This window comes from Megachile rotundata, chromosome 4 (genome assembly GCF_050947335.1).
Source record: "Megachile rotundata isolate GNS110a chromosome 4, iyMegRotu1, whole genome shotgun sequence".
Taxonomy (NCBI): Eukaryota; Metazoa; Arthropoda; class Insecta; order Hymenoptera; family Megachilidae; genus Megachile; species Megachile rotundata.
Window position 1 is genome coordinate 1,040,621 of NC_134986.1, and position 25,742 is coordinate 1,066,362.

The 25,742-nt window shown below is 29.6% G+C and overlaps 1 protein-coding gene across 17 annotated transcripts in view; it reads right to left on the reverse strand.

Annotated features, from left to right (window-relative positions):
- Nucleotides 1-25,742, reverse strand: part of LOC100883803 (SLIT-ROBO Rho GTPase-activating protein 1) — a 117,548-nt gene that overhangs the window by 31,111 nt on the left and 60,695 nt on the right. For 9 of the 17 annotated variants that reach the window (XM_076531264.1, XM_012283126.2, XM_076531263.1 and 6 more), the window contains one exon: nt 1,444-1,627. In XM_076531264.1, the coding sequence (XP_076387379.1) occupies nt 1,444-1,627 (184 nt within the window). Of the gene's footprint in view, nt 1-1,443; nt 1,628-19,363; nt 19,384-20,302; nt 20,605-25,742 lie in introns of those variants that run through there. The other 8 variants (XM_012283135.2, XM_076531268.1, XM_076531266.1 and 5 more) reach the window with 2 other exon arrangements.

A 25,742-nucleotide genomic window follows, 5' to 3' on the forward strand; every position in this document is an offset into this window, starting at 1 on the left:
AATCGCTACCATTTTTTCAGCAAAGATACAGAACTTTAAAGAAACCCTTGCATTTATGGCATATACCGCCGGCATTAGCATTATCCGATATGCACGGTTGAGGTTGCTGGACAGATTTTGCACATCATATGGCTCTGACAAGAGCCTTTTTTGTGTGTGTTTGTGTGTGTGAATTATCGTCGAGAAGCCTCGTTGAGAATCATTCTCGAATTTTGCAGACCCAATTCAATTCGATTGTTTCCACATCAATGTTAAATGATTATAACAGAAATGAATTTTTGTTCTTGTTCAGATTGAAAGATAAGAGCTGTTTAAAAGGCAAAATGGAAAAGATGAGAATTAGTTTAAATAGTACAAATTAATACAAATTTAGTACTGGATGTACCCGCTTTGTTTTTTCATTTTTTCAATTTTGATATTTAATCTTGCTAATTCAATATTAAGTTATTAGCACCACGATTTTTTCGAAAACGGTGTGAAGTACAAACTTACTTTTTGTAGTACAAATTAGTATAAAATAAGCCAGCTTAGGAGAGGTCTGTAAATCATTGACGCGATAAAGAAATTTCCATATATGTTATCCTCGACATGTACGTTGCAAATTCGTCACCATTAATATAGGATGTTGCATCAGATTAACTAAGTTAGGATTCACTTTAATCAGTTTTTACACTATCCTGATCAATTTTATCAGGTTTCACGTCAACTGGTTGGTAATATGTACCATGCGGAAGTCGGCTCAAATGATTAAATCTCGCACAGCTGAGGCAATCATCGCGTTTATGGTGAAAACAGTGCCGAATCAGTTGCAATAATACACATCTTATTTTTATATTAAATTCTTATTTTATTGCATATATTAGATCTAACTCGTAAATGGTAAGTAGAAAAACAAGAAAGTTCATCTATACTCTGATGTTGCTTTTTTTAATCTATGCATGAATCTTATTTATTACGGTGGTATTTATTTAGCAATTAAAAATTTACAAACAAGAATTAGACTGCTAATTAGATGAAACTTAAGTGCGCAATGGAAACTGCACCTCACTGGTTACAGATTATATTATGCTAACGCGAATTAGAGTAACATTACGTGGAAATAAAAGTGGAAAATATTAATCAATGAAACTGCCTCATATTTGAGATAATTGTGTTTCAAATTTTTTTAAATATTTATAGTAAGAATATGCTTATATCGTAGTATGATGAGTTTAATATTCTATCATAGCAACGCTTAAATTGCGGTAACACTTAATGGTATACGAAAATTAAATCTCTTTCTTCAATTCCTCAAAATATCGTCTTTAGATGTATATTTTTCTATAAGTATATGCTTATATTTTGATCTTCATATGAATGCTTTATATGAATATTCTTTAACCCATTAATTCAATTTTAATTGTTCACAAACAATATTATAATTTTAAAAGATAAACTACGCACTTTTGCTTTTGCTCTTTGTGTCTGAGCTGTATACTTCTGGCCATCTTGTCTAGAGACTTGCTGTAATCGAGCTCCAGCTCGGCTCTTCTTCGAAAAAAATCCTGAAGCTCCGCCACGAGGGCGACTTGGGCCTCCATCCTGATGTCGAGACATCTCAGCTGTTCGTTCAGCTGCAGCCGTATGTCTGAAAGAAAGAAAGAACATTATAAAGATGAAAGTCTTTTTTCAACCTTTCCTTTTCCGCTAAGATGGTTCTATCACAAACGTACTGCTTTAAAACTTAATTAGACGTAAATAGTATTGTTTTATAAAGATTAGTCAAATTTAAAATATTCTAACAATACCAAAACCGAGATATTTTAGAATAATAACATTTAACACGTAAAATATAGGAAAATCATTTTCTAAACGTACGTTTTTTATTACAACGTGAAAATGTTAATACACTAGTCAAAAAAATTAAGGGAACAGAAAAATTCCTTAAATTTTTAGGCCATTTTCAAATTGCTCTGCCTCCGTTGAAATTCATCACAGAAGACATCCAGAATAGTCATTTTGCAGCTTCAGGTCTTTAGTTTTCGACCCTTTATCTCAAAAATTTTTTGAGCCTATTATCATTAATAAAACATACAAAAAATCGCGATGAAAAAATTTTAGAATTTTTCTTCTTTTTTTTAAGGTTTGTACAGACGTAGAAAAATTTTGTTGATTAATGCCACTTCTAGACTGCTGTTCCCTGTTCCTTCCCCTATAATTTGCACGTCCATGAAATTCGTTTCGATGATCGGTCGCAAAGTTCCGAGCTATCAAAGCCGAAATGACGCTTTTTCCTTTGATAGTCATTATCTCATGAACCCACCATCGAACAAAAATTGTAAATACGGTTCCAGAAAACGGAGAGTGTACCCTTTAAGATGGGTATCAATATCACGCATCAAAAAAAAACTATCCAAAAACTGATATACCCATCTTAAAGGGTATATTCTTTGCTTTCTGGAACCGTCCTTAATTTTTGTTCGATGGTGGATTCATGAGATAATGACTATCAAAGGAAAAAGCGTCATTTCGGCTTTGATAGCTCGGAACTTTGCGACCGATCATCGAAACGAACTTCATGGACGTGCAAATTATAGGGGAAGGAACAGGGAACAGCAGTCTAGAAGTGGCATTAATCAACAAAATTTTTCTACGTCTGTACAAACCTTAAAAAAAAGAAGAAAAATTCTAAAATTTTTTCATCGCGATTTTTTGTATGTTTTATTAATGATAATAGGCTCAAAAAATTTTTGAGATAAAGGATCGAAAACTAGAGACCTGAAGCTTCAAAATGACTATTCTGGTTGTCTTCTGTGATGAATTTCAACGGAGGCAGAGCAATTTGAAAATGGCCTAAAAATTTAAGGAATTTTTCTGTTCCCTTAATTTTTTTGACTAGTGTATTTCACATATTACGTTTTTCTTAAAATACTAGTTTCAAGTAAAGGAGTATATAGAGTAAACAAATACATATAATATGAGTTAATTTTATAGATATCAAGATAATTGACCGCACTACATCAACAATAAAGTCATACGAAAATAGGAAGTATTTTCCTTATTACTATCCTGTATCCAATAATTGATAAGAAAAAAATACATACGTTTTGTTTATTTTATATAGGTCAGCTATTTTACGTACTTCTCATTAATATTATATTAAACGTGCTTTCTGTATTAAAATATCTGATTTAAATTAGTTTAGGTATCATATTTATCAATGTAGATTTGTTTTTTTCAATATAAACATCTTAATCACTTGAACACTTGGGTTCGTTTCGCGTTATAAATGAATAAATTATTGAGGAATATCGTCGGTTCATAAGGTCTATATTGCTATACTTTGACTAATGGATTTTTATTCGTTGTGATAAATTACAATTCAAAAATTAATCATGAATTACTTTTCATTAAAAGTAAGGATTATTTTTTTTTTTAAGACTGTACTATTTCTTATGAGTGTTATTGAATTAAAAATAGCTATATGTACGAGAATCAAATGAAAAAGCTAATAAAACAACATTTTTGTTATTTTCCTTAAGGAGAATTATAATAATAAATTATGAAATGTTTCAACAATAAAATTTAAAAGTAATTTTACAAGTTGCATAACATTTAAATTTTGTTATAAAATCGCTGTGAAGTTCTTAACATATATTTTTCTACAAAATTTTTAATTTATTTTGGCCCTTTAATCAGTTTACTGCTAAAATAAAATATAATGATAAATTTATCTTAACATTAAAGCTTTACATATTAAGTATAGGGTTGAATAAAGGTTAAATATAGATTAAATAACATTTATTGAAAATCAAAAATTATACAAAATAATAAATAATGTTTATTGTTACTCATAAAAGAATAAGAACGTAAAATTTAAACATATATAGATTAAGCAGAATTACAGAGTGAAGAACGTAAAAAGATGCATTTCTGTAGGAGTCATCATTGTTACGCCAAGGTCTGTATTTCACCCTTTGTCACTGACCCAGCTAAACAAAACTTGAACTCTAGTTTCTAGAGTTCCCTATAATTTGCATCTAATCAATAGATCAATGAAGGTCATTGTAACTCGAGGGAAAAGAACGAACCATTTGTACCGACCCCTTTCTCATGGATTAAACGATTCTCTTTATAGCATTCGAGAGAAGAAACGGCACAAAGAAGAAAAAAATTGGAATGGGACCACAAAAAGAGCAGAGAAATGTTGCCCATAAAAACTTAACGATCTATGGTATTTCCTGGCAATACAAAAGAGGAAACCATGGTGTTTCCTAGAAAACAAACTGTACACATGGTTTATCTATTTATATTCTAATTTGGCGGACATTAAACTGTTTTATTAAAAAATTGAATATAATTTTAAATATAAAAGAACATATTTCGAAAATTTCTAGAAATGTATATACTTTTTAAAACTCGATGTCTCAAAACTTAACTGCAAATATAAAAAAATCTATCTATTACAATTGGAGAAATTAACTGTGTACTTGAAAGATTAAAATTTAAATTGCGAAAAAGTATGGTTAAATATAATTTTGAAAATTTATAAATGTGTTTTCATTAATGAATTTATGAAGTTCATAAATTTTGGAAAGGATTTGTTTGCTTATTATTAGTGATAACGCTTTTCTTAAAAAACCGTATTTTCATAAAATGTCAAAACTAAATCTTATAAAACTAGTACAAAACCAAGTTAAACAAATTTAAGAAAGAAAAACACTGTAAGAAGATCCGATGGTTCCTCAAGTTTTTAAAAGGCAAACGAAATTTTTCCCTTGAACCTATGTCTCCCAAGATGAACTTGCACCATTTGTTACCGAATCCGCTTTGGAACGTATCGATTTTTCGTGCTTCCGTGGTGTGTGATTCATTTCCCAAGTGGCCACGAGATTCTCAACCCCCCATAGGGGCTGAAATATATGAATCGATCTAGCCACGTCCCTTAAGAAGGTAAATAAATGCACTCCGTTGCATGCTGGGACATGTTGTCGGAGTGCAAGCGTCGCGTCGATCAAAAGGCGAGTTAGGGCAACCATAGAATGAGGATATCCAATATCCACGTCCGTGATAATTTCCTCTAAAAAGCCGTTTGTTCGATCCCTCGCATACTTTCTTTTATCATATCGGATAGGTGATATTTTTACGATAAATCATTTTACGATTAATAATAGCTCAGGCCTTTATGCTCTACATGGTTACCGACATTATATTACATAATTGACCTTAATAATAATAATAATAATAATAATAATAATAATAATAATAATAATAATAATATGTAACACGCGTTTAATTTACGTGAACGAACAGTCAACAAGTTACGTCGTGCGTAGGTTACCGATAATCCGTTTTATGACTTTCAGTTGATTTTATCGGAATATGAAACGTATAGACGATACATTTTACACGATTGACTTTATAAGAAAGTCAATCATAGTGTGCCTGTAAAATGTAAACATACATTTGCATGTCATCTATCATATTATTACAAATCTCCTTATTAAGGTTTTGACCAGAGACAGTTAATGATGTATAATGTAACAGTTAGTTTCAAAGAATGCAATGTAAAATTATTCAGCTGTTAGATTGCTATTAGAAGGTTCTACATTTGCACGCGAATTTAAATTCTCACGGAGTAATTTCAATTTTTTTTATAATTATACAACTGTTTAAACCAGTTTATGTGGTATGTTGTAGGAACTTTATAATACGTGTAATACTGGTTTTCAGACACCTTTTTACGTGCCTTTGCAGATAAAATATTAAAGAGACTTTGATACGAGTTTATTACTCAAGTTTGTACTTAAAATTGTTTTGTACTTTTCACAATATATTCAATGTTTTCTATTTCTCTCTCTGTTACATATTTTATATAATTTTAACTTAAAACTATATGTTCAATAAATGTAGGCGAAAAATTTAAATACAGCAAAGATTCTGAAATTAATTCTTTACTATAATTGCATAATATAAACTGTAAAATTATTACAATGCAATGCATACAACTTGAGCATGCAATGATTTAAACCTATACACAAAATGGGAGTCTTTGTTCTTCGACAATTTACAAGCCTACCGATTATTCTACATTATATTCTTTAAAATTAGCTATAAAATACAACAGATACTATGCTGCACCGAAACTTCAATATTGAATATTTTTGAAATTACTGATTATCTGCTACCAAAATCATTGGAAGTATAGTCGGCCTTTTGAACAATATACCTGGATACTTTTTTTAAAACACTTCGAAGCTAGCCATGTTTTTATTTCAGAAAGACGAGATAAGTTCTAAATTATGGTAGTACGATAGACAACAGCAGTGTCGTCTATTGAAAAAAAGACAATAGAATTTTTATTTGACGTAATCAATATTTTGGCGAAGAGTCGTAACGTATCAAACATCATACAAAAGCTAGTTCTTTCTTTTACTGTTATTTGGACAAATTTGATAAATAAAAAAATAAATGAATATTATATTTTTTTTTCTTAAGTATTTCCAGTCTTCAGAAATATTTACATTGATGTTCTATACGAGTCATTTTTTATAGTTAACTTCTTATTTTTCAGGTAATGAAATTATGTTGTTATATTACGTAGATTATTCATAGACTAACAGGTACACAAGCTTTGGCTATTGTAATTTTCTTTGTATTATTCATAAAATCTAAGAATTTCTGCATATGCCTGTTGTGCACAGACCACTATGCAATCTTCAAGTACTAGTCAATCTTCCAGTTGACTGTTCAAAACTCTGGAATTCATTGTCATCACTTAATTTGCATATGTACCAATATTTCGTTTCAATCTTCTACATTGAACGTATCTTTTGAATTTACGAAAACTGTTAAAAATATTAGTCCCGCAAGTAATATTTTGGAATAAAGGATTGTAAGAAGAAAACGATGAACATAACAATTTGAAATCCTAACACCAGTATCTTTTATAGGAATTTAGAAAAAAAAAGAAAAATAGTAGTAAAAAAAGCTGAGAAAGTAGAAGGGGAATCTGAAAAATCAAGATCGTAGAGTGGTTAAAATAATAAAGAAGGAAGTTTAACAAGTACGAAAATAGATTTTGACGAACAAGTCATCGAGCAAATCTTTCGCAAAAACTCATTTTATGAAGACTAGGTGCAGTGTATCAAATGTAAAGGTTGCGTTCATGTGTAATGCACTTACAGCTTAAAAAAATATCGATAATTTTATTTGTGATATTTGTAGATAAACGACAATTTTTTGTGCGCTGCAAATTGGAACTTCTGTATCTCTGTGCATTATTAATATTTACGATAAAATTTAAGAAAGATGATGCATTCCCTTATATCAAGTACTATAATATTACAAACTACTTCATCCAAAATTGACTTCTATTAAGTGTAATATACACTGACGTGCAAAATTTGAGGAAAACTAAATTTTGAAGTGTAATAACTCTGTAACAAAACATCCTACAACGATCATTCTGCACTCATTTTGAAGCTTACAAGGAAAGGCACGCAAGTGTCCCCCTCCGATTTTGATGAAACTTCGTAGGTTTGTTAAGCAGGCAAAAATAAGGGACACGTATTTTTTTTATCGGCTGAGACGCGGGTTTAAGGGGTGAAACGAGCCCTTAAAGTTTCGACCCCTTTTGGCTATCTTGAAAACCATACGAGATACATTAAAACTTCTAATAGAAAAGTTGTATGGTTTCTTGCGTATAATAACAGGATGTTAACGAATTTTGCAAAATACAATTTGTTTATAACAAAAAAATTTTTCATAACCTTATTTTACAATTTATTCAAATTTGTATAATGACAAAAAGCGTAGAGAATTTTATTACAAATCCATTGGTATATGTATATACGATATTGCCTCCTACAATTCCTCAGATTTTTAATATAAACGTTACGTGTGCGCGCCCGCGACGCGCCGCACGATACTAAATAGGATGAAATCGCACGATATTGCACTGTCAGTCAACATTATTTATAAGCATAAATGAGAAACAATTACATTTGCGTTATAATTAACATTTATCGTTAAAGTACAGAGGTATTCTATATGTTAATTTTATTAGGTAATGAATGTTTGAATAAGTATGGGAACATAATCACGGCAATGATGGTATTGCTCGAAGAAATGATTCAAACGGTTTTCGATGCACCATGCACATGAAATAATTGCTGCGTCACTACATATGTGGCATAGTGGTTCATTATGTGACGTTTAGCAAAATACGGGATTTTGAAAATGAGGCCTTGACGATATGTATCTACTTTATACCATGGAGTATTTGAACCTCGATTACAGCAGACCATGTTCAAGGCGATGAATATTTTTGTTATGGCATCGACATCCGGAAAACTTACAAAAGAAAATTTTAAAACCTGGTTAACAGAAGTTTATTCTCCAAATACAAACAACAAAACAGCTCTATTATTAGATTCTTGGAGCGCGTATTGTTGTCGTAGGGTTGACGAAGCTATTCCGATAAATAAAGAAATAATGTTATTTATGATTCTATCTGGAACTACAAAATATTTACAACTATTATACGTGTACGGATTTCGCGTATAGAAAAATTTTGTTTGTCGCTTTTCGAACATAGTTGTTATATTGCAATATGATATTAATCTCCACACACGAGATAGCATTCTAAAACTACAATGACTTGTTCATAATCAGTTTTCTTCACCACGATTTGAAAATTTCATTTTATGATATAAAAGTGGATTCATATCGTCAAAACCACCTCATTTTCCAAATACAGTAGAATTTTGCTATGCATCACATAATGAACCACTATGCCATATACATATGCCGTGACGTACCAATTATTACATATACTTAATGTCCGAAACCGTTGTGTTTGAAACATTTTTTCGAAGAATACCATTATTGCCACGATTATGTTCCCTAACTTATTCAAACTATTCGTTACGTATAAAATTGACATATACGTAGAATACCTATGTACTTTAACAACAAATGTTTTGTAATACAAATTTAATAAAATTAACAGTTATGTATAACGCAAATATAATTGTTTTTAATTTATGCTTAAAAATGACGTTGACTGGTAGTGTAATATCGTCCGATATGATCCGGTTTAGTATCATGCGGACGCTCGCGCGAACTTTTATGATAAAAATCTAAGGAATTGTAGGAGGCAATATCGTATATATATATATACCAATGGATTTGTAATAAAATTCTCTACACTTGTTGTCATTATACAAATTTGAATAAATTGTAAAATAAGGTTATGAAAAATTTTTTTGTTATAAACAAATTGTATTTTGCAAAATTCATTAAAATCCTGTTATTACACGCAAGAAACCATACAACTTTTCTATTAGAAGTTTTAATGTATTTCGTATGGTTTTCGAGATAGTCAAAAGGGGTCGAAACTTTAAGGGCTCGTTTCACCCCTTAAACTCGCGTCTCAGCCGATAAAAAAAAATACGTGTCCCTTATTTTTGCCTGCTTAACAATCCTACGAAGTTTCATCAAAATCGGAGGGGGACACTTGCGTGCCTTTCCTTGTTAGACCAATTTCCTTACATCAATTTTTTAATTGTTTGCATTATTCTACATTCTATACTTTATGTGCAGCATTGTATAACAGTCGTAGTACTTCCGTTACGTTTCTATTAAGGCTTTGTTTGAGAAGGACTTTTTTACATATTTTGTGGCGCCCTTGGCACCACATACGCCATTGCCTTTTCTGTTTTCTATATTCTTTCTGTTTTCTAAAATTCTGTTTCCTGTTTTCTATCTTCTTTAGCTTTACGTTCTCTAATTGTTTTCGCTTTCTATAGGGTCTCGCCGGGGCCTGGTCAGTGTGAACGCTCAGGCCCTTGCGAACCTCTTTACTCTCTGTTTTATGATTCTCTTCCGCTGTACCTCTCCTTTTCCGAACTTTCAACGGTTTTTCTGGATTTTCCCACTTTCTACATTTTCTCTCTTTCTAAACTATTCCTTTCTTCTTTTACTGATGAGTTTTCGAGGAGAGGTTTTAACCAGCGACGAGACAGTCCGTCAGAGTCGTTCGTATATCTTACATCGTTTTTCCTGCTCGTACGCATTTAATAAACTTGTGTGGAACGCAACTTAGTCTTGATTATTGTGTTAACCTTTATGCGAATCCCACAATTTATTTGAACGAGCATAGCTGAATAAAAGCATAAGAAATGTCTTTAAACGAAACTCAGTTTATATATGCCACTCGATAGCTTACCAAAGAAAAACATTTTATTCCAAATTTTAACATTGTATTTTAATTTGGAAAGGAATTTTAAAGGACAAAATAAAATTCACTGTATTGCGCAATTTCTTTCGACTTAAAACATGAATAAATTTTGAAAATTAAATTGGAAATTTATATCCAAAAATACATAAAAATCATAATTTTCTATTGAAGGAATTGTGGATCAATGTTTATATTTTTTGAGCGAATGGATATTATTGATATTATTATTATATAAATATTTATTTGAAAATTATTGGTTAGATGAACTATATGTAATTAGAAGAATCAAAAGTCGGCTTTTTTGTCGTTTTTCTTATGTAAATTGATGCAGTAACTCATGCAACGAATTGCCGTATGTTCTTTATAATTAGATAACAACATTCAAATCATTTTTGCACATTTCTTTGAATCTCACTTAGACTTATCTTTTTATGCAAGTTATATTTCTTTACTATCAAACTTTGTGATAATAATCAATATTTGCTTATAAATGATTCACGAGTGTTTTATCTTAATATTTTAATCTATGATACGAGTAAATACGATTGTAGAGTAAATTATAATTTTAAAAGTTGGCGGTTTAAAAATCTCCTTCATGTATTATTTAAATGTAGAAAATGTTAAATAATAACATAACTGACAGCATATGTGTTAAAAGAAAGAGTAGCATAAAAAGCCTTAAAATCTCATTTACATTTTAATACAGAATATCTCAATATTTTAGGGCATAAGCGGCACAATTTCATATTAATTCAATTTCCTTAGCTTTCTTAACTCTTGTGCTGAATTAGTGAGTGAAAAAATATTTAATATTGTGTAAAACATTTATTTCATAATTGACATAAGAAAGTTTGTCACTGGAATCACTGTAACACACAAAAAAATAACGGCAAATTGATTTACAATTTGCTTAATTACGGCGTACTTAATTAAAAAGTCTCAAACAAATATATATACAATAATAATGTCATTAATATATGTTTACTCAGAAAATATAAACAGTGATTAGTAGCTCTTTCAATATAAAATTGCTATTATTTATATCCTTGTTAGCCTTTTACAACCTTTTACAACTTCTATCTGCTGCGAAATCCAGCAGATGTGAAAAATCTATGTTTACATATTAAGAGGATTGTATGTCAACATACTATTGTATACGAATGTCGCATCATTGTAAAACCGAATGCGATAATATTTCCTTAACATATAACTTCTTAATCTTTAATAAATTCATCAATCACTTGCTCAATTAATCAATTACAGTTAAGCAATTATTCGTTTAATTTGTAGTTAATGAGGACTACTTTACTATTTTCTCTAGTAAAGTATAAGTTTTCGCAACGAATTTTTCAAAATATTTTACGTACGACTTTCTGCAGGGACAGTATAATTTCGTTACATCTTTGCATTGAATCTTAAATGCAAGTTACGCTCTGGTTGAGCTCAAAATGCGAAAACGCTACGTAAAGAGAAAACAATCAGAACGCATTGCAGTTTTACAGTGCATTTCATATTAGAGAATTCATTTCTAAAGAATTATAACAGATTCAAGCACATTAAAAACGCCATAATGCTAAATTCATGTTGTGAATGTCGGGGGAAATGGACAAAACGTGTTTCGGCCTTTTGAAAATAGCACAACGAGTTGTGATTATTATCATTTGTGTTCGTATTATGATGCGAAACAAGTTTATAACAGTATTCGAAAAAGGTAATAACAATCTAAATTCTTTACAAACTTACTTCTTTATTAATCAAATATGTATGTACGCAGAATAGATAAACTTACTTGTTGAATAAGAAAAGAAATTATATTTGTAAAGAAGTTATTTACAGATAATTAATTCATTTGTCTCCCCTTTGTAAATATGATTTAAATACAAGTATACTTGTAAACAGTTTACTGACAATTATGTTTTTTAAAACTTGTGGAGAAATTGCTTCACATCGCATCGTAATTGTAAAAAGTAACAACCATAACGCGTTGCAGTATTGTTTTCATAATACGAGAAAACGTGTTCTCGTTATTTTTTCGCTTATCTAACATTTTTCGTGCTTTCAGTTTAACACATAGACGGGACAATTCATTACTATTTTTATCACAAATTAATTAAACATCATTTTTCTATATATTAATTTATTAATTTATCTATTGATATAATTTATTCAGATGAAATATTTTAAAAATATACTAAATAGATATGTAGACAACAAGAGTTATATATATTTGTATGACATTAGGATTTCAGATTAGGATATTTCAGTTTTGAATTAAAAAATCTCGTAAACTACTGATTTTGTTATTTTTATATGATATTTTTTCACGCAGTGCATCTCAAAAAATAGATTTGCGCAAAAGAAGTATAATTCTATGTAAAGAATTAGTGATGAGTAACTGTGTGCATTTCTAGGTCATTCAATTTTCAATAAAAAAATTAAAAAATATCGTAATATTAAGGTGTTAACCTTTATAAAGTTGAAAATATGAAATTACTGAATTTTTAAATTTGAAATTCTGAATAATAATTAAAACTATAAATAATTATAAACTGTACAATAATAATTCTGATATTGTGGATGTTAAAAATTTGAGATGTCTGTGGATATGCAATATCTGATTACCGTATACATTCATCTCGGTACTCGAGAGCTCTTCGGTGGACACTCACTTTACCCACCACTGACCTAAACGAAAGTTATAACGATAATAAAGTGTTTCTTTCGAGACAGAATGACTTTAGTTTGAAACATTTGTTAGAAACTCACCAGTCCAGGAGATAACTGTATGGATAGGATAAAATGGAATACTTTGTATTCCATCTTGTTTCACTACCATACATGATTTAATATGATAATTAACAAATTTATAGCAATACATTTTACACAAACTCTTTTAAATAGTATGGGTATATTCAACTGTTGCGATTAATTAAAATAATCATACATATTAAGCATTGTATCTTATAAGTTCCTTTTGAAAATAAGATATGTTCATTAAAAATTCTTTTTAATATCATATACGAAATAAAAAAACTACGGAATAACATTTTGTAACAGAATTTAATTAATTATAGAGATATATTTAAAAATTTTAACAAATTGTGAATTGAAATAAGCAGGGTCACGTGAAGGTCATAGTAATACAGGCCGTTGGCTTCGTGTTGATCTCAGTTATCACGTCATGGTAATGAAAATATATTTCGTAAAAAAAATTTAATGGCCTTGAAATCTTGGAACAAATAACCTTGAAAAACATTTGAAAAATTGTCGAAAATTGTTTTCTTTTTTAAAAGTTTTTACAGTCGTAGGAAAATTTTTTTGATTAACGGCATTTTTGGACTGTTTTTCCTTGTTTCTTCCCCTACAATTTGCACGTCGATGAGGTTCGTTTCGATGATTGGTTGCAAAGTTACGAGCTACTGAAGCCAAAATGACACTTTTTTCTTTGATAGTCTTTATCTCATGAACGCACCATCGAACAGAAATTGTAAGGGCGATTCTGGAAACCTAAAAGTATACTCTCCAAGATAAATAAATATAGTTTTTGACAAAGTTTCAAATTGCTCTGATTCTTTGTTCCCTATGTCTCGAAGGATCAAATTTTGAGATTTGTGTGAAAAAATTCAAGAAACGTCATTATTGTTTTTAACACTGACTAATTCGTTTATTGGCTAAACAAATTTGTTCCTCTACATTCACCGGTACTCTTGCTGAATTTTCAACAAAATTTTTGGTTTGGGAAAAAAACGTAAACAAATTTTGTTTGTTTAAAGTACCGAAAGTATACCGTTAGTAGACGTTACATGAACGGATTTACGCTTTTTTTGTATGTGTGAGTATGCTTTAAGTAGTTCTAATGCTGATAATGGATGGTAAACAATTTTTTTACATTTTTTTTCTGAACACTCAACAATGCGAGCTATTTTAATTCGTACTTCAATAAATGTAATTGGATATAATATATAAATATTTACATTTCATTTTTAAAAAATACTGCATGTTAACTTGCGTTGTTTTATTTGATGTAGTTTGTATATTTACAGTATTTTGTATAACATTCTAATGTATCTGCTAATATTCTATTTGTATCTACTAAAACAATACATGGAAAAATAAGTCAAAAATATATAAGAAAATTTTGTCACACACGGTTTCGTTTTCAAGAGAATTAAATTCAAAGTTCTTCAAAATATTTGCACGATAATTTGTTACTACAAAAAAATATGACATCGTTAACAATTTATTCATTAATTTAACGATTAATACATGTAAGTAACGAATGTAATTTAACAAATGTAATTTAAAACTGCTGAAATATATTATCAGTTATCATACTTTGACGTTGTTGATACGTTAATGCATAGCGTAATACATGTAGATTTATTCGGGAGGCTAATAAATTCGTGCGTAAATAACAAAATTATGAAGAACACTGACTAATCTTATATTTTAGCAATATTAAAAGTTATCGAAATCGTGATTTTTTTACCGTAAATAAATGTTCGGATAAATACTTTGAAAAATATTTTAATTTAATTTACTAAAAAAGACAAATGATTTAGCCAAATGAAACACCCAATACATCAGTTGATAGCATATCCAAAAAAAGCATCTCACACCAAGTTTCAATCTCGTATCTCATCCGTGGGGGCAGTAAAAAGGAAAAATCGAAATTCCGGTTTTTGGCCCCTTTCTCCTATTTAATTTCGTACAAAAAATTTGAAACATTGACATCTACATACTGTATATGTATTATAGAATTTTTTCAAATTTTTTGATCGCAAACTGTAGTTGTAAAATGTGAAAAAGCACAAAAAAATTGTACATAATAGTATACATATATTAGGGGTACCGAAAAGTAATCAAAATTTCGTTTGCTTTCAAAAAACATTTATTTATTAAAGAAATCTTAAATGTTAATCAACAAAATAGTTTCTATCATTTTCAAAGCAATTGTTCGATTCCCTTCTTAAAATAAGTCCTTCGATATTTCATTAAAGAACTTTGAAGTCATCGAAGAAATTTTGAATACTTTTCGGTTCCCCTAATATAATATACTATCGACCAACGTATTGAATATTTCATTTGATTCAAGGGCATTTTTCGCCGTATTTTATTCGGCTAGGCCCTTTAATAAAATTTTCAACAGAGTTAGAATTCACATTATGTACAGTGTAAGTTCTATTAGGATTTCTAAATGAAATTCATGATAACGAGTTTTATGCAAGCAACACAACATGCAAACTGATCACTTTAATACTTTTGCAAATGTTTAAATTAGAAATTGGTAATATAGTATTTTGTATTGGAACAAAAAACTGTAATAATGAATTATAAAAGAATTATATTAATGTAATCTTCGATATGTCCTTGAAAAGGCTTTCCTTATCACTGCCCAGTGTGTTTATTAAAATATAATTATTCTTTTTTTTACATCTTTATATATAATGAAGTAACTAAAGACGACAAAAATTGTGATGACAAACTCTATAGCTTAATTTCTTAATCTAAACCTTATTCTATTCATAAAAATAAAAAAGGATGTTATATCGATGTAGGAGTCTAAACACTTTATTAAAAAGTCATAATAAAAACGTGAAATGATAACGGTCTGCTTTGTTATTCAAAATCTTATAAAGGGTATTTCAATTTTGACCGTGTAACTATCAGCATATTTTATAAACAAAATAAATAACGTAACAGTCTATATTTATATAATATTATTTAATCGTCTTTATTTGCAGAATATGATGGTGAAGTTTTATGTATCAAACTAGTACACACTGTACGTGGCATCGAAAAAGAAAGCAGTCCGAAGCCATTTTGTACTTTTTTTATAAGTTGGTAAAGTTTAGTGGTAAAAAACCGGGGTAACATGTATATTTGATTATTTGTTGTAATAGTAACAATAGTATACAAAATTACCCACCATTACGAAATTCAATTAGAACTTAAAGGCAGATATAACAAAATAAGATTGTCAAAGGAATCCCTAAACCAATTTTATTTGCTGATATACCGTTCAACAATCTACCCAAAAACATATCACACACCAAGTTTCGACTCTCTACTTAAACTGGAAGTTGTTACTGTATAAATTCGGATTGTCGGTTTACACCCTACATCACCTATTTGTAAATAGGTAAAAATGACATTCAACAATTCTATCATTGTAACAAAATATGTTACAATGATAACATATGATACACAATTTTTAAAAATGTTTTCGTCAAAAATTTTAAGTGCAAAGGATTAAAAATATGTAAATAATTCTGCAAAAGCAAATTTCATACTGAAAAATTAGAGTTGTTTTTACAATAACAAAGTATTGATTATGTTTTTGCAAAAAAATCAGTTTTTACTTGTCTTTAATTTTGGCACACCATATCAAACAATCTAAGAAAAACAGGATAATAATAGTCTTGTTTACGTGTTGCTACTTAGAAGAAGTTGTTACAATACTTTAAAATTTTAAACATCAATACGAAATTTATATTTTCCAATATTTTTTCCATTTTTTACACTTTGGAATTTTAAAGAAAATTTTACAATATTCCAAACTATTTTTTAAATTTCTGATTACAAATAAGTAAATAGAATATGTAAACTGATAATCCAAACTTACCTTGTATCTATTATTTCGATCGACTTAGAGGTTTGAAACTTTGTATACTTTGTTTGAAATATTGTTAGGTAACACCTTCATAATTTTTGTTTTTATTATAAAGTAGATGATTTACTACGAATTTAAATAGACGATTTACCGATTTTTTATCTAAAAAAACTCAAAGAATAAAAATAAAAACAAAGTAAAAATTAAAGACACGATAATGCTTATTCATTATCTAATAATAATTGATACATTAAAAAGGCAGAGGATTGATTTTGATCCTGTTATATTCCGTTCGTTATATGTATTTCGATAATAAAAACTCTTACTTTCCCATTATAAAAATTAATTGTAAAAAAATTGCAGATTTAAATATTCGTATGAGTATAAAGGTTAAACAGAATAACATTGATTCACTATGTGTTAAAAAAAATCATCTGATCGCGGAAATATCAAAACTTTTATCAGTTTCTTTTATTTGTCATTTGATTTCTGTAATTTGTAAATGTCTAATAATTTTTTCTTAATTAAGCTGTCATTTACTGATATAAATTGTTCAGCTAGGAGTATAATTATATAGAAATCCTTAAAAATTCCATTTTACAGTTGGTTTGGCTTCTTTCGTAAATGACAATATTAGCAGTTAATACCTTTAACATTTAATTTCTATACGAAAACGTACGTATTTAGTTTTATAAATTAAAGAAGGTTAATGACTTTTCAAATGGATTCAAAAGTATCTGTTTTTTAACTATATATGTATAACATATTTTGATTTTCTGTGTGAAGAACAAGAATTAATATGATTTTGCCAAATTTTTATTGCTATCTCATATTTTAAGTACAATTTTTTAGTTGGTATAAACATCAAGTGCTATTTCTTGCAGTATTTTTAATCATTTAATTTTGAATATTGCTAATACTTCGCTAAGAGTTTAAAAAATAATATGATATGTTATTCAAATATTCAAAATTATCTGTTATCTAAAGATTATATATAATATTATACATATATACATGATGATATAAAATTGTTATCATGTTGCAATTTTTTATTTGTTTGATATTCATAAAAATTGGCAGATTCAAGGTCGATTGTGTGCTTTTAAATAGCAATGCATATTTCTTCTTCTATTACATTAATTTTTTAGAACATTCTGTATAAAAACATGTTAGAGAAAATTTGTAAAATATTTCAAATTTGATGTTTTTTGCGATCAGATAGTTGTATTAACACAGAGTGTGACTTAATCTTTAAGCTATAACATTCGATTATAATATATATACAATGCATATTTATTGAGATCGACTTAAGCTCACAAAGAAAGTTTGCTAAGTAGGCAAAAATAAGGGACACGTATTTTTTTACACAATTCGATGACATCCTGTCATTATACGCAAAAAACCATACAACTTTCCTATTAGAAGTTTTAATGTATCTCGTATGGTTTTCGAGATAGCCAGAACGGGTCGAAACTTTAAGGGGTCGTTTCACCCCTTAAACCCGCGTCTCAGGCGATAAAAAAAATACGTGTTCCTTATTTTTGCCTACTTAACAAACGTACGAAGTTTCATCAAAATCGGAGGGGAACTCAAAATATGTAAGATTCATATTTTTCAATAATAAATAAGCAACAGGAAGTGAAGATAATCTAATATAAAATTGATAAAATCATCGTTAATAGTTATAAAATCAAGAAAGATAAACTCTAGAACGGATAGAAGAAAAAAATTAAAGTTAATTAAAAATCTGTTGATCATAAAAGAAAAAAATAATAAAAAAGGATATTCGCAACAAATACCATCTTTATACAGTAAATGTTGCACTAGTTTAGTCAGCACTATATACAATTAAAATCAATAGCTACGATTCTTACTGCATATTACACTCATTTTTCTTTCGACTACATTATTATATTATGTATCTCTTACCAATAATACTCAAAAATTCTTGAAAAGGAAAATGAAGGTTATCCAACTTTTTTCCTTCATGAATTTGCGCTATTCAACCAATATTTAATTATTACATAATGTAATACATAGTTAAAACAATATATTGTCTCTTTCTCCCTAATTTGTCCGGATCATAATGTATCAAATTGTTACAAAAAACTATACTGAGACTGCTTTTGGATTAATATAATGGAGCTTAGTGCATGGACATTCAATTGTGCCAGGACTGCATGACATTTGTATATGCAGGATCCATGCATCTATTATGCAGAGAAATCATTTAAGACGTTAACCTGAAATATCTTTAAAATTGTCGATCATACCGGAAACTGTTTCAAACAAAAATTAAACGGAGTCGTGAAAAACATATGCTGATACAATTAGTTAATTTTTTGAAGTAAACATACGAACATGTGAATAGTTGTTTTTTAACAGAATCCTGTACTCTTAATACGATAGAAAATTCCGTTTATTATTTCTGATAACAAAGTATGAAGTTATTTATGTGAGAAAATCGATTGTTTAAAGCTTGATATTTTGCTTGAAACATTACGTAGTGATATAGTACATCTACTTACATTACATTTTTGTTAACGAAAAGTGATGTCCTTTTTCTACAAAACAATAAAAGATGATGAGTTGAATTTATTAAGCAGCTTAATATATTTTTATGAGAAATAACAAATTGAATCAGTTAATGAATGATTCAATTTTGGAAAACAAATTCGTCCATCACAAAACCTCTATACGTTAATTCAAAGGAAAAAATGATCCTACGGAATTATATTTTCTATAGTATCCTTTTACCTGAAACATTTGTTAATACAGTCAAGAGTAAGCCTGGTTTTCTTAAGGAAAATGACGTTATGAAAGAAACTTCACGACTCATGTAGCTTTTATTGGAAAATTTTTAACTTTAGATGATTAGAAATTTTTTAATTTACTAATTTTTACATTTAAAAATTTGAGCATTTTCATATTTTGAGGTTTAGAAAATTAGAGATTTGAGACTTGTTGGGTCCGTAAATTTAGTTTGGAAATTTTTGAGTTTTGGAATTTTGGAATTTATTTATTTAAGAATTTAAGAGTGTAAGGATTTGAATATTCGGGAATTTATGGGTTTAGAAACCTGGGAATTTCTAGATTACATAATTTTGAAAATTTAGAATTAAAGATTTAAATAAAATGGTACGGAAATTAGTCGCTTTTACTTTTGAACATTTGTAAATTAGAAAATTTGACAATATAAACATTTGTAAATTGAAAAATTTGAATTTTAAAATTTGGAAGTTTACATATTTGATTCTTCTATAAGCGTATTGAACCAAAGTGTCTACGTTGCACGCAAGTGTACAATCAACAATTTCAAAAATACTTCAGGTTAAAATGTTCAATGATTCACCCTGTATGACTATATATGACCGCACTTCCCACTCAATATCCCCATTCAATACAACAGGCTCATATCCCGTGGGAATTGATAATGGTTACGATTTGTAAACGGCTATGCCATTTACCTTTCGTCCAAGCCTCCCATTCTTGACGTCCGGCGAGCTTGAACATTTTTCCCTGTGAATCCGTGAACCCTCCACTGATTTCCGTTGATGGCAATTGTCCTTGTCGTGCACAAATCACTTTTGCGTTACTCTCACGCGGCGAACAACACAACACGTGGTCACGTTTTATTTCACGCTACTCAACACGTCGTTAAACTACTTCCCATTTTACGAATCTGCCAGTTTCTCGAAGACGCCCGTGGTAGCACCTGGATCACTTTGTCTGATTTCTCACGTTCCTCGACTTCAATAGCCGATCGCATCTAGATTTCATTTGACATTAGTATAAAAAGCTATTAGATCTGGCACGCGAACATTGATGGAGTGGAGATGTAACGAGCAAAGCCGTAGAAACTACAATCTAATTATCAGTTGATTGCAGTAAATGCATCAATCTAATTCCGTTATTTGTCTCGATGATACGTTAGATAAGTATATTGTGAAGAGATCAGTGAAAAATAATAGTTATAAAATGGAAATGATAATATCTAATGGAAATGATAATATCTAATGAAAATGTTATGCGCTTCTACACAATGATTGGGAGTGAAAGAAGAAGGAAAGTGCTCGAAATCGCTCTCTAATACAGTACTGACTGTTAATGTGTTTTCGATGTAAATAAATTGATCGTTTACTGTGAAATTATAATAGTGATCAAGTAAATTTATAGCAGTGATTTGTATTCTTTTTGCAAGCAAAATATGTAAAGAACCTTGCTTCTTAAAAGACTGATATATGTACAGTGGCTCACGAAAGTATTCGAACGCTTACATATGCAAACTTGAATGACCAAAATAATGTACATTCTAGCAATTTACTAAAACAAGTAGATGTCAATAGGAAAATGGAAGTCTTAAGATTATGCCAGTAAAATTTGAAAAAGATTCAATAACGTAAAGAGGAGTTATGATACATTTATTAGAAACACGTATGATAAGAGACTCACAAAAGTATTCGAACGCTACATGTATTATTAAATTGTATATATTAATATTTTGTTGGACCACCTTTAGCTGCTATAATGTCTCTTAGCCGACGTTCCATACTATAAACCAATGATTTTGTAAAACTACACTCAATGGAGTTCCATATTTCTATAATTTTATATTTCAGTATTTGCTTCGAGGTTATTTGAAATTTATTTAATCTTTTTCCGATTTCAGCCCATAAATTTTCAATAGGATTTACGTCTTGACTTTGCGGTGGAGTAATTAACATGTGTGGTGTGTTGTATATGGTCCATTCTTTTACAATTCCAGCAGTATGCTTCGGATCATTATCTTGTTGGAAGTGGAAATCTTCCAATAATCCTAGTTTACTGGCACTTTCTTTAAGATTATTCTTTAGAATATTTAAATACTTATATTTATCAAGTATTTCGTCAATAAATATTAAAGTTCCGGTGCCACTGGCAGCCATACACCCCCATACCATGACCGATCCACCTCCGTGTTTCATTATTTGATGTAAATGTCGAATTTCCAATTCTGTATTTGGTTTTCTGACTCGTTCGAAAAGATAACTTTACCCCAAAAAAAATTATCTTTATTAATGTAGGTTTTCGCAAAAGTCAATCTTTCTTTACGATTTACCGCATTAATATAATATGGCTTCTTTCGCGGTACTCTGCCATGAAAATTATTGTTTCGTAAAATTCGTCGACATAATTCCGGGTGAACTTCTTTATGAAACATATCAGCTACCTAACCATAGTTGCGAGTTGAGGAGCGGATATAGTAGGATTCTTTTTTAATTCGCGAATGATAACTTTCTCCTCTCTTCCAGTCAATTTCTTTGGTCGACCTGATCGAGCTTTTTTGCAAATGTTCCCTTATTCTTTGACTTTTTTATGATATAATGTACTGTAGACTTACTTCTGTTCACAATCCCGGCAATCTCGTTATACGATTTGCCTCATGCAATCGTAATATTATTTCTCTTTCACACTTTTTGGTTTCAGACTTTTTCGTGTTCATTTTAAATACTATTGTACACACTTTTACGTTACTGTTACTGAAACGATTTCCTAACATCAAGTGAACGTACCAATATTTTCATTTGGCAATGATGTTTACATTTGGTGCAAAGGAAGATGAAAAACTATCAACAGTGTTACAGCGTTCGAATACTTTTGTGGCTCACTTATCATGCATGTTTCTAATAAATGTATCATAACTCCTCTTTACGTTATTGAATCTTTTTCAAATTTTACTGGCATAATCTTAAGACTTCTATCTTCCTATTGACATCTACTTGTTTGAGTAAATTGCTAGAATGTACATTATTTCGGCCATTCAAGTTTGTACATGTAAGCGTTCGAATACTTTCGTGAGCCACTGTAGAACATATTTAACAAATTTTTATCCAAATGACTAATTGTATAGGACACACTATGAGAAATATTTTAGAAACTTTTACAATTGCCTATAAGCGTCCATAAAAATAAGAAATAACAACGAAGTCAAATTAAGGATAACAGTTTCAAGAATAATTTTCTGCGATGATTATTCAAAATAATTCAAATCTTCTTTTAACACAAGCCTGATCTAAAATTATTAATTTTTCCCCTCATTCTACCGTTGCATTTATGTTAGACCTATGAATGTGCAAATTTTTACTTTTTGAATTAAAGCATACTAACTTTATGCGGTCGTTCATCAGTACTTAATGATGAAAATATTTTTGCTGTCTTGATCGTATGTCTCCTCTCAAACACCAAGACAAATAATTATTCTGATCATACATTACATCAAATCGACATTATGTTGGAGATACGGATACGGAGATAAAGATATGTACTGTCATATTCGAAATGTGATAATAGCATCCAAAAGAATAATCCATAAGTTATATAAACTCATGATACACCTGGACATCAATAACGTATATGAAGATTGTAATCTTCAGAAAAAGATAAAAAAAAATAATAATTTCTCATGTTTTCTTTTATACATATAGTAGTCTTCATATAATGATAAAGAGCGCTACATTATCCGACTTTGCAGTCTCTGATCTCTGTTCGTTATAACATTTTAAAAGCGAAATTGCAATATCGGATTCTGAAACACCTTCTACCACCATACAAAGGATATTTTTTAAAAAAAAACCATAAGAAAGTACTGTCTTTTCACTTCACATTCTTAGAATAATGAAGTCGTATCTTTCAATGCCAGAATGTTTACTGTCTGTATTTTTTCTGAGGTCCCTGAAGTCTAAAAATCTATAGTCCTGAAATCTAAACCCAACGTTCCTAAAATCTACAAATTAAAAAATGGAAGAGTTTCGGAATCCAAGAGTTCACGTTAGTCAATGCTTTGAAATACATATACCGTATACTATAAAAATGCTATTAGAATTAAGAACAAATACAGGGTGCACCAGTTTTACATAGCAATACTTCATTAACATATTCAATTTGTACAAATGCGAAATGACAGTGAAATGCTTTATTGTTTAATATCACATATAATACGTTTCAGTTTTATCTGTACAATGTTAGTAGTAAATTCTACAAATAATTATTTAAAAAAATGTTTACATAAGGGTCATTCCACGCCAAATCGATCATTTTTTGACGTCACCATCTACGATTTTGCTCTAATCAAAATATGTTGTAGTCCATGTGAAATTAGGGGGAGTCATCATTTCGTCGGTTTCGAATTTGTTAAGGAATAACAAGCCTTTAATGTTTGCAATTTTTGCCCATTTTTGCGAAAATAGACCTCACTTACGAATTTTTTTCTCAGAAACTACTCAATGGATTTAGCTAAATTCTTTTTTGTTTTATTTATGAAGGATTTGACTATTTAAGAGTCAACATTTATATAACATTTTTTAATCGATATCATTTATAGAACATGATGATGAAGTTTTACGTACAAAACTGAAACACACTGTACATGGCATCCAAAACTAAAACAGTCCAAAATTATTTCGTACTTTTCTTATAATTTTTTAATAAAGTGTTCAAAACTCTTCATTAATACACTATCTTTTTCTTAGTTTTGTATATGAAATATGTTGTTAAAATTTAGCGGTAAAAAACGGAAATTATGTATATTAATCGTAGTCCCAAAATTAACAAAAATAGTAACAGGTGTCAGAAGCTTAACCTATTATAGTCACAATTAACAAAGAAATGATGGATGGTCTATGAAAATCAACTTTTTAGTTTCTTCCGAGCGAAACTGTAACGAAAAATACATAACGTTTCTATATACATACGTAACATTTCACGATTAACAAAGCGTACAAAGATCTACTTTGCATCGCGTGCTAGAAAACTGAAAGTGCGGTGGCATAAAAAATTGCAACTCGTATGAGTTTCAGCGGCCATTATAACCCGAGAAAGGATTCTGTTAATAGAATGCAACGATCAGCCCTCGGTCTCGTTCCCTTGCAAGCTTTTGTTTTACGATTATCGGCTCTGATAGGTTAGATGATGCACGTTGTGCGTGAAGTTCTCAAAGAACGACCAGCCCTGTTTTCATAGTGCGATGGTTGTGCAAAAGACTATTTTTATGCTGCTTGTGAGAATGTCCTTAATAGGGCAAAACCGTCCTTATTAATAACTATTAAAAATTACATACATTTATCAATTATGCACAGAAACAGCCCTTATTCGTTAAAAGTAGTATATTTGTAAAATATAACGATTGAACGAGGTTATTCGCTGCAAAATATAATCTTATCAATTTTTTTTTGTTTGTTTCAATTAGCTGAGTAAAGAATTCCTTTAAAATAATAGTACTGATGATAATAGTAACTAAATTAATTTAAACTGATTAGACTGATAATGAAATTCGAGATTATATTGATAACGACTATCAATTTATCACAAATGCTAAGCACACAATACTGCTGAATACACAAACATGAATCATGTATAAGGATTATGACAATGAGTATATGTTTTTTGATAAAGCGTACAAAGAAACAGTATTATCGCTGTTTCAACAGATGTAGCTGTAAGTTTTGTATTTATTTGTTTAGTATTATATACGATTTCGCTTGTCAAACATTTTTTTTTAGCTTTCCTTTAAATAAAACAATTGCGATTACAAAACGAACTCGATTAAAATAGCATAGGAGTAAGTCGATGTACAATGCCACAATTAAATTTGTGATATCTCGAAAATATAAATACGTACAAGAAAAAAAGTAAAATTATATGATAATATGATTGAAAAGTGGTAGATACTTTAACATATTGTATACGGGTGACGAAATATCTTGCCATTAGCAACGTCGTGACCGGGCGACGAGATATCTCGTTTTCAGGTTTTTTTGACTCAATCAATGATTTAAGGAATTAAAAATAGATTTTCTTGTTACGTTACCAGGGCAACGAAGTCTCGCGAATTCTTTTAACAAATGGTTAGCGAAAGAAAATTAATGTCGA